This window comes from Electrophorus electricus, chromosome 6 (assembly GCF_013358815.1).
Source record: "Electrophorus electricus isolate fEleEle1 chromosome 6, fEleEle1.pri, whole genome shotgun sequence".
NCBI classification, from domain to species: domain Eukaryota; kingdom Metazoa; phylum Chordata; class Actinopteri; order Gymnotiformes; family Gymnotidae; genus Electrophorus; species Electrophorus electricus.
The window spans coordinates 24,314,954-24,325,364 of NC_049540.1; the positions used below are offsets into that span (position 1 = coordinate 24,314,954).

At 39.2% G+C, this 10,411-nt stretch overlaps 1 protein-coding gene and 1 pseudogene across 3 annotated transcripts; both read left to right on the forward strand.

The window, feature by feature from the left end:
• The first annotated feature begins 210 nt into the window (after positions 1–210).
• LOC113589037 lies at positions 211–1,876 on the forward strand (annotated as a pseudogene).
• A 1,549-nt stretch (positions 1,877–3,425) lies between these two features.
• LOC113589045 (protein regulator of cytokinesis 1-like) lies at positions 3,426–10,286 on the forward strand. Of its 3 annotated transcripts, XR_004776243.1 has the most exons (15): positions 3,426–3,576; positions 4,019–4,151; positions 4,246–4,368; positions 4,539–4,772; positions 4,913–5,083; positions 5,363–5,512; positions 5,631–5,781; positions 5,932–6,068; positions 6,180–6,275; positions 6,426–6,572; positions 6,662–6,757; positions 6,848–6,952; positions 7,260–7,361; positions 8,754–8,914; positions 10,203–10,286. XR_004776243.1 is itself a non-coding variant. In XM_035527640.1 (14 exons), exons 1-14 carry the CDS (start codon positions 3,560–3,562, stop codon positions 8,817–8,819), a joined length of 1,728 nt encoding a protein of 575 aa, XP_035383533.1. In that variant the 5' UTR covers positions 3,426–3,559; the 3' UTR covers positions 8,820–9,141. The 3 variants fall into 3 exon arrangements, 2 of the variants coding, with proteins under 2 accessions (XP_035383533.1, XP_035383534.1); XM_035527640.1 differs by lacking the exon at positions 10,203–10,286 and having other exon boundaries at positions 8,754–9,141; XM_035527641.1 differs by lacking the exon at positions 10,203–10,286 and having other exon boundaries at positions 7,263–7,361; positions 8,754–9,141.
• The last annotated feature ends 125 nt before the right edge of the window (positions 10,287–10,411 follow it).

The following is a 10,411-nucleotide window of genomic DNA, read 5'->3' on the forward strand; positions in this document are numbered from 1 at the left end:
GTTCAGTGCCCAAAGTGAAGAGAACACCAACAGGCTTCTTCCCTGTGATGCTCTGGCTGCCAAAGTACAAGTTAAAGGAATATGTATGGGGCGAACTGATGCAGCAGCAGCATTAACTCCTCACTGGAACTTACCAGGTGAGCTGTTTTCTTGAAAAATCACACAGTTATAAAAAGTGCACAGTTATAAAACTTACTGACCAGCCTTGATATGTTATGTTCTGTGTTCTAGGTACTGATGGCTGTTTTCAGGCTAGGCTTTGTTTCAGTTTATCATTCTGCTTTATCTAGTTTTATCCAATATCCAAATTTATCCAATGCTTGATGGATTTGCCACCGGCTCCTCTTGCACCATCCTAATTGTGCCGGCTAAGTATCTACTGTTCTCAAAATCCCCCACCACCAGGGCTATGGAACAGTCTTGGTCACCTGGATAAACATTTCTATGATATGATCACCAGTGCCATCTGTATCACTAAGCTATTGCCTGGGAAGGAGCTGCAGGATCGCTACAAGAATCGTCTGAGGATACCACTGCCCACAGAGTTGGTAGTAGTGGTAGTAGCCACCACAGTGTCCCACTTTGCTGACCTTAGTGGACAATATAGCTCAGGCATCTCAGGGAGCATTCCAACTGGCTTCATTCCACCTAAGGTCCCAGATTTTGGACTGATGCCAAGATTGGTAATAGATGCCATCCCGCTGGCGGTGATCAGTTTTGCTTTCACTGTTTCCTTGTCAGAGATGTTTGCTAAAAAGAATGGTTACACAGTCAGGCCAAACCAGGAGATGTTGGCAATTGGTTTGTGCAACATCGTCCCATCCTTCTTCCATTCCTTCACCACAAGTGCTGCCCTGGCAAAAACAATGGTGAAAGACTCGACAGGGTGCCAAACTCAGGTTTCTAGCGTGGTGAGTGCCTTAGTAGTTCTTTTGGTCCTTTTATTTTTAGCTCCATTCTTCTATTCACTGCAGAAGTGTGTCCTGGCGTGCATCATTATTGTCAGTCTGAGAGGGGCCCTTCATAAATTTAGAGATGTTCCCGCACTCTGGCGTCTCAGCAAAATTGATGCAGTTGTCTGGATGGTGACCATGTGTTCATCTGCCTTGATTAGTGTGGAGATCGGGCTAGTGGTTGGAGTTGTCTTTTCTATGTTATGTGTCGTGGCTCAAACCCAAAACCCTAAAGTTTCACTACTGGGCCAAATCGAGAACACTAATCACTATGAGGACATGGACAATTACAATCACCTGGTTAGCATTCCAAAAGTAAAAATCTTCCGCTTTCAGGCTCCCCTTTACTATGCCAACAAGGACTTTTTCTTAAAGTCATTATACAAAGCAGTTGAGCTTGAGCCATTCCTTGAAAAAAACAGAAGGAAAAAAATTGAGAAAAGAGCAAAAGACATGGTTACAAGTAGGACTGACAAAGAAAATGGTGATGCTAGTATAAATCTAATAGTGAGTGAGTTGGAATTTCATACTATAATCTTGGACTGTTCCTCCATATCTTTCATTGACACCACAGGAATAAGCACTTTTAAAGGACTGTTGAAAGAATACAAAGAGGTTGGTGTAAATGTAATCCTGGCATGCTGCAACACAACGGTCCTAGATTCTTTGAAGCGAAGTTCTTTCTTTGGGCCTGATGATAAAGAAATGCATACACTCTTCTTCCACACTGTTCATAGTGCAGTCTTATTTACCACACATTCTACTGTAGCATTAGACAGTACTACACCCGTTTAAATGGCCTGTAATCTGATATATTATTGGGGAACGCAAAACCTCTAAACCTGGTCCAGTTGTTAAATACACACAAAAGCAACTCCACTAACACCTGGTGAATAGCGTTACTGACCAACATTACTATTTAATATTTCTAGAAATTAAATACTTTTCTACATTCTGAAGACTGAAAATTTTGCAATCCATTTTTTACATTTACAGCCAGAGATGTTATATTTCACTTTTGAGAATATTCCATTATATCAAACTATTTTTATATTAATAAGAGATATATATTTTTCTTTTTGGATATGTTTTTATGTCCATTTAATGGCACACAATCTTTGATAGATGTGTTTATCTTAGAATGAAAATTATATTGTCATCAACAAAGGTTTGTTTTTTCCTCTCAACTTTTTAAAATTATTTTTGTCAGCATAGCTTCTTATATGTGTACATTAAATATTCTTTGTATCCATTTTGTATTGATAATAACATTTGAAAATTGCATCTGTAAGCGTATGATAATTTGGATTCTGCAAAGCCCTGTTAAGTAATGTACACTGCTTCAGATACATAATGCTGCTCCTGCATATTGCAGCTTTTGCAGCCCGTAAAAAATATTTGTGCTAGGTTTTTTTTTTTTTTTTTTACCTGGGTGACATTGGCAGACAGGACAAAAAGTTCATTTTAAATTCCTATTTCCAAACAATATGTAACAGAGACTGAATGTGCATCTTATATAGCTCATTTTAGTTTAGAATGACTATTGTTATTTGTTAAGGAAACAGAACAGCAGATCTTCTAGAGGAATGCCTGTCTAATGCCTGTCTTTATGAGTATACAGTGAACAAGTGTTCTCTTTGTCTAGTTAGAATTTAAATGGAAAATTAATACTATCGTGTGCAGTTAATATATTTATTATATGGAGTCTTTGGAAATCATCATTCTGAAAAGCTTTGTTGAGTAACCTATACTGCTTCTTAGATTAATAATTTCTCCCATACTGCTCACAGTAAGATGAACCCATAATTTGGTTATGGATCTCTTCAGTCGGGGTACTGAAACTGTACTGGATGAAACGATAGTTCTTCAGAACATATGACATCTGGGAATTATGACAATCACATTCTGAGTGAGTGAGTGAGTGGGGGGGCGGGGGGAGGGCGGCGTTATAAAAAGCTCCTCTGCTATGGAAAGCTGTGAACAGAAAGTAACACTTTAGCAGTTCTCATTTTGCTATTTTAACAACTAAAGTAATGTTATAGGCAACCAATAACATGTACAAGTGAGTGGTTATCAGCTCTGAATCAAATAGCCTTAGCACATAAAACATTTTTCTTAGCTTTAAATGCATTTCTGAGCCTTTTTTGTGGTTAAGCAGTGTTTTTAACACCTAATGAACCAGTTTTGTAACTCACTCATGATTGCACCCATTCAGTCACATTTAACCTGAAGATTCTATAACGTGTAACCATTAAAACTCAACTAACGTAATTTCGTGCCGTGGTACCTTGCATGAATGACACCGTCCTTGTTTTTCTTGTAAACAATATAAATAAAAAATAAATAGAAGCCACACCTAGGCCATGTGAGTTTCAAGGTGCGTTTTCCCAGTAGGTGGCAGTAGTATGACTTGCTATATTTCACGTTACAGGAAGCCCTAAAACAAGAAGACGTAGGTTTCACGAAGAAGTGATACAGCGCAATTCGAATTTTACCGCCTATGTATGTGTGGTGTTTGGCTTGGGTTGGACACGGTTTGTTTTCTAACTGGATTGTTTTAATAGCTACAAGTCAAAAGATATAGGGGGAACACCTTAGATAAAGCAATGGGGAGCCGAAGAAGGTAATCTTTTCTCCAGAAGCGATGGTTACACAATAAGTTCGAAAATAGTCGGTAGCTATAGAAATACAAGCATAGCTAACGAGAGATTATTTTTACTGACTAGACGACTGATTCCTTCATGACATTGAAGAAAGCCTGTAGTTAGCTGTATTTCGAATTTGCGAATTTATGTTGTATTTTCATCCTGTCATGTGATTAAATTAGTCCTCAGTCGCTACGTGTTGTGACTATAATCTTGATGGCAACTAGCTAACGCTATATCACTGACTAGCTTGCTAGGTTAGCCAACTAGCCTAACCTAGCTCGCTAGCTAGCTAACTGGCTTCCTTATTGTCCATTTAGCCAGTTAGCTTCACACGCGAGCACACAGAGTTTGTTTACTAGCACATTAATAAAAACATTTGCAAAACTAACGTATTATCTATAATATTCCGACGTGCAGTGAAGCCCTGGCATCCTCACTTGTAACTGGGATTAATCATGCTATGGCCAGGCTGGTGGATATATGGGACAGCATTGGCATAATGGAGGAGCAGAGGATTGAACGAATGCAGACTGTGAAGAAATATATAGAGGTCAGTTAAGCTGCAGCGTTTATATGACTTTTTCTTATCATGCATGCATTCTTATGTTTCTCCTGATGTTCCTTTCGAATAATGTTCCAAAAAGGATCTTTTGACGGACATGATCACTGAAGAGGAATCCCTAAGACATCGCATAAAAACTAGTATCATTACTACTCGGAAGCAGTTGGAGACCCTATGTCTTGAGTTGTCAGTGGAACCATACAAAGTAGGTTTTTCGTATTTAACCCATACATCAGTTTAGTTCAAGCTCAGTTTTACTTGTATAAAGCTTTTTACATTGTCACAAAATAGCTTAACAGACATCTGGATACAAAAACCTCCTATCTTAACATCATACATAATTATATGACTTTTGTATGTCTTTTACTTTTACAGGTAGAGGAAGACCTGACAGTACTGCAGTTAGAGAAGAACCTGCGATGTCACTTAGAAGCTCTGCAGAAGGAAAAGACTGAGCGTCTGCGAGAGCTGAATGACCTGAGGCAGCAGGATGAAGAGCTGTGTGTCACTCTGTGTGCTACACCTTACTATATTCCCAGCGGCAGCATGCCCTCCCGCACCCAGCTCCAGGAGCTCCAAGAGCACATTAAAAAACTCAGTGAAGAGAAGGTGAGACACACATGGGGATGACTCCTTTTGTGCCTGCTTATTTTGGTCATCATTGGGTTTGGGCAAACCTTTAGGCTGTGAACCTGAGTGATCCCTAGGTTGTGGATTGTTAATCGATGGGGTCCCATCTGTTGGTACAGGAGAGCAGGGTGAAGGTGTTCTCTGGTCTAAGGAAAGACATCAGGAGGCTGATGGATGAAATGGGCCATGAGCCAGAGACCAGCCTGGAGAGAGAGTCTGTGTGCCCTGACACAGACATCTTCCTGCTTACACATGAAAATATCCAAGCCCTCAAGCTATTGCTTAGTCAGGTGTTAAATCCTTTTTGTTGTTGTTCTTGAATTTACAAAAAATATAAAATCTTTACCAATAGTTTCTTTTTAATTCCAAGTTGTGACACCAATATGTTACTGCTGTCACAAGCTAATATCACCAGGGAGAGAAGGGGAGAGAGAGAGGTTGTGTTTGTGTGTGTGTTTGTGTGTGTGTGTGTGTGTGTGTGTGTGTGTGTGAGTGTGAGAGAGAGGCATTGTGAACTGTCGGAGCAAATAGTTCCATTAATTAAAGCATACTAAATTTTTCCTTTATAGCTGGAAGTGAAGAAGGAATCTCTTGTATCAGCTCGGGACAAACTGAAGGATCGAGCTATAAGCTTGTGGAATCGTCTGAGTTGTCCAGAAGAGGAAGCCAAGGAATTTGAACAGGAAGCACTAACCACCCTCTCTGATGATATCAGAAGGGTATGAGAATTTTAGTGTATTCTGTGATCTTTAAGAGCTTACTTCATGATACATACATACACACACACATATATATATAATGAGTTTGTATATAATGAGTTTGCCTCTGTTTTTACAGTGGCAATGTGTAGTGGATCATTTAGAGGTACTCCAGAGAGCTAAACTGGAAGAGGTGATAGATAAAGCACGGCAGGAGCTTGTGGTCTGGTGGAACAAATGCATGTTTGGACCAGAACAAAAAGAACCTTTCAATGCATACTTCTGTGATGGTAAGTTTTTTTGTTACTTAATGCCTGCATATTGTCGGCTTAACTTGAAAGCTGAAACTGATCTAAATCATGAATGAATTGCAGAAGACATATGGCATGGTAAGGGTTCTTAGCTCTGCCTTTTGCCCCACTCTTCTGCTCTTAATGCAGATAATTACACTGAGGAGTTGCTCAACCTGCATGACAGTGAGTTGCTGAAGGTGAAGGAATTTTACAAGGTGGCACGCCCATTATTGGAGAACCTTGAGAAATGGGAGAAGAACTGGGCTCTCTTCCAGGACTTTGAGGTGCTCACAAAATAAATGTCATACTCTTGCTCTTCACCCTGTTAGAGCAGTGCACCAAGCCAGGAGTTGCTCAGATGGGTAGATGAAGTCTTGTATTGTTGTTTTATGTAGAGAAAGGCTGCAGATCCAAACCGCTTCTCCAACAGAGGAGGTGCCTTACTGAAGGAAAGTAAGGACAGGGCCAAAGTGCAGAAGTTGCTTCCCAAGGTACCAAATATACGCATAGAATTTATTAATATAAACTCACCACTGACCTACATGTGTGTTATCATACAAATCAAAAATGCCTGGTGTGATTTGTCCTGTTACCCTGCTTTAGTGTTTGTTGATATAGTCTTTGTGGGTGCACACATACAGCTAGAGGAAGAGCTGAAAGCACGTGTGGACACTTGGGAGACAGAGCAGGGCTGTACCTTTCTAATGAAAGGGCAGAGCGTGATGGAGTACATCTCCAGACAATGGGAAGAATATCGCTCACAGAAAGACAAGGAGAAAAATGAACGGGTGAGTTTGTAACACTACTACCCTGGTTATAAGGCTGGTACACAGGGGACCTTTTAATAATCACACAGGTCACATTTGCTGAATTACAGATGTCCAAGAAAGCAGACAGCACATTGTTTAAGACGCCTTCTAAGAGGCCCCATGGACCAGGGAGTAGTGGTATGACCCCCAACAAGATAAAAAAGGTAGTGCAGACTAACAGCTCTTTGTGTTTTTAATTGCCCCCTGTTCCATTAAGTCATGTGCCCTTCACTCATCTGTTTATTTCCTCTTAGACTCCTAATCAGCTCTCATTGCGCACCACTACGATGAGCAGCAGCGCGAGCAGTGTGTCCAGCACCTTTCTGTGTGTGCCTGGCAAGCCTCCACTCTCAGCCAAGGTCAAACCACCACTCCCATCTCTAGTGCACTCTGTTTGTGATCCACCCTGTCTCATTTTACCATGTTATATAGCTTGAAATCTGTCAAATGCAGAACTGAAATGTATAGATTCTAATGTTGATTGGTTCCTTTGGCTAGCACTAGAGGGCACCAGCGTCTAATGAACATGACTATATGAACCAGGTCCACAACTCAGTCATCAGGTGTTCCTTGCTGTTATTGCTGTGTGTCATTAAACAGGATGAATGTAGGTAAGACTACATTATTGGTACTTCATTAATGCTTTTTTAAAATTCTTTGGTCCAGCAGAGGGTTAAGACTCTTGAGACTAGCTCAGTGCCCCGGACACCACTGCAGGAATTTAACAGTGATAAGAAGCCCATCTCCATTACCTATTCAGACTTTACTGTGAGTACAAGTATATTTCCTAATAAAGCAGCTCCTCAAAAACATAGTAAATTCCATCATTAATAATGAAATGAGAGCATTGATTGTGCCTTTTGTTTAACTTGAATGAAATGTTTAAATTGCAGTCCAGAAGTTGATTTGGCTTTATATGCTTACACATTGGAAAAATTAAATTAAATAAAATAATTTAGTTACGTTAAAGTGTAGAATGCCAGCTTTAATTTGAAGGTATTTATGCTTCTACTGAGTGGACCACATGGACAATAATGAGGACTGATTTGCCATGCCATTTCAAAGGACCCCTAAGTAATTGATCAACTGGTTGTTCAGCATGAGGATCAAAGAAGTGTCAGTGCCAGTCAAGCAGGCCATCATGAAATTGGAAAATCTGATGAAGTCCATTGGAGTCAAACCATTAAGATGGGTCAAACTGAGCTGTTAAGAAGCAAGAATGCACTTGTGAGGTTAACAATAGCAAATAACCTTAGCAGCCCTTGAAAGAGCACAGCTATGAATGATCAAAGAAAACTTAATCAGGATGATTGCTTTATCATCCTGAAACCAGTACATGGGTGAAAGAATGCCATACAGAGAAGAAACCTCAGGATTTACCTCAAGATGCAAATCTCAGGTCTAAAGAATATAAAGTCCAGATTGCAAGGCATATTTTTAAAAAATCTAGAGTTTTGTGACAAAGTCTTAGATGAAGATTAACCTGTAACAGTGATGCAGTGGTAATAAGTAGACTGGGAAAATGTTGCTCCGTTAGATAAAACTAGCAATCTGGGTGTACTTTTTAGTTGGTAAACATTTAAAGTAGTAGTAAAGCAGTAAATCAGTAACATTTAAATGGCACAGTTGGGGAAAACCTTCCTGTTTTTATTTTTTCCCAGGAATTATCACAAAGTTAGATCCCTCCCAACCCTCCAAAGTTGGATCCCTCCAAAATATTAAGAAGCTGACCTGTTTTTTGTTGTTGTTGTTGTTTGGGTTTTTTTTCCTCCCCTGCGTAGACTACTGTAAAGCATTGTGATTTTTGGTAATCCTGCAAACAATAGACTCATTCAGAACACCTGAACCCTGCTCAGTATGCTTTTTGTTTAGTGAAAATAAGCCTGAAGGCCAAAAGCCTTTGAAAAAAGCAGAGGAATATAGCAACAGTGAAGAACAGGACAAGGAGCGATAGATGGATGGGGTTGCCTGTCTGTGGATGGCAAACTTTAGGCAGCCATTAACTGGATTAAATCTGATGTTCTGCACTTCAACCTCATGGTCACTCTCATTTCAAATCCGAATTGCTGGGGGCAAAACATTACAAATGTCACTTTCCAATTGCTAGTAAACTACTCTAAATGTTCTAACATGCACAATGCATTTGATCTTCTCCCACAGAGTCAACTCTCCCAGAAGGCCAGTCACGATTCTGTTCTGAATTCTACTGTTAAAGATGTACTGTAATTCACCTTTTAAACAGGAACATTTAACTGATATTTTAGGTCATACACAGGTCACACATGCAGGTGCTTCTTATGTCCACCATTGAATATTCTAAGGTAATTTTTTTAAATATATATATATATATATATATATATATACTTGTTTATACCATGTTGCTTTAAAGAGCTTCTGCTTTTGCTACATATATGGGTTTAGCTTTATATTCGAGCTATATAGTACTATGTATATGCATGTATTCCATACACATTTCGAATATTTCTGTGCTGAGCACTTCTGATGCTGTATTTGTCTCGATAAAAGCAAATAAATATCTAAACTTTTACCGCTTGTGCATGAGACCATGTGATAAGTCAGCTAAAACCAAGAAGCACCTTCCTATTTGCAGTGCTGAGAACTCAGAGCTAACCTCTTCAGCTTCATCCGGTGGTTACACTGCCACTTAGTGTGGCTACCAAAGCACCAGTTTTCTAAGATCACCAATTTGCTTTGTGCAGCTATGGATGCCTCAAACATATTTGGCTTGTACTTAATTTTTTACTATGGGAGAAAGACCAATTCATACAATTTGCAAATGAATAGTGACTTTAATTTTTTATAACTTCTTATTTTTATGGAATACAACATGTGTGTAGTTGGCTCACTGAAGCGCAATGGATATAATGGTTTGGACACTTAGAGGCAATGCATTATGCTAATCCTTTGAATATCAGCCAAGCTCTGTTGAATGCATGAAAAGAATGGAATATTAATAGAACAAGCATTTTGCATAATGAGTTAAATGCCACAGTAATATCATTTAAGCGCTGGAAATATATTAAAAAAAATTTTAATAAAGCTTCTACATCAGTCTCACAAAGAACGTTAAACAGTATTTCAACACACAAAAAAAACTTGATACAATAAAAAATGTCACATGGTGACAGTTATCTTTTGCTCCATGTTTCTGAAGCCAAAACTATACATTGAAAAATAAATAGAGCAGTGAAGTAATCTAACAAAGGACATACACCCCAGGTTAATTTTTGTCTGTAAGTTAATGTTTCAATAGACAAATTTTAATAGTTTGAAGTAGCTTTAAGTAACATTTTCATTACTTGCATGTATTACCAATCTGTAGTTCATACTACAAGCCATGTGGCTTGCTCTGACATTTGAATGGGAAGCAAGAAACAGGTGAGGAATTCACTTGTCATCATTTGCCAGATTGTGCTTGCTGGGAGGGAAATGTCATTTATATAAATGTGATTTACATAAATGAGCAGTGGAGAGCTGAGAGCACCTCATGGCCTCTTGGAAATATGTTAGGTCAAAGCGTAGGGGGTGGTGTTTTTTTCTTTGAAGCATGAGCTCCTTTGTCTTCTGACACTTGTTTCTGTTCCTCAGGTATACAGAGACTCACCTAGGGATTCTTAGCAGACTAATTATTTTGTACATTTTTTTTTGTGTTTGGCTGATCCATTGCACCTCTTTATGACCTGGAACAGGTCTGTGAAAAACATTTCCACAAAGATCATTTAAGCAAACCACCTTACTTGAAGAGGATGTGGCTTTCACCCACCATCTTGTGCTTATGCACCGAAGCAGCTTGTTGC

Excerpts from the sequence above, each read along its gene's own strand:
- LOC113589045 (XM_035527640.1), top strand. Across the intron at positions 4,369-4,538 it reads TGTCAGTGGAACCATACAAA|GTAGAGGAAGACCTGACAGT; the intron begins GTAGGTTTTTCG and ends TTACTTTTACAG. Across the intron at positions 6,276-6,425 it reads TGCAGAAGTTGCTTCCCAAG|CTAGAGGAAGAGCTGAAAGC; the intron begins GTACCAAATATA and ends GCACACATACAG.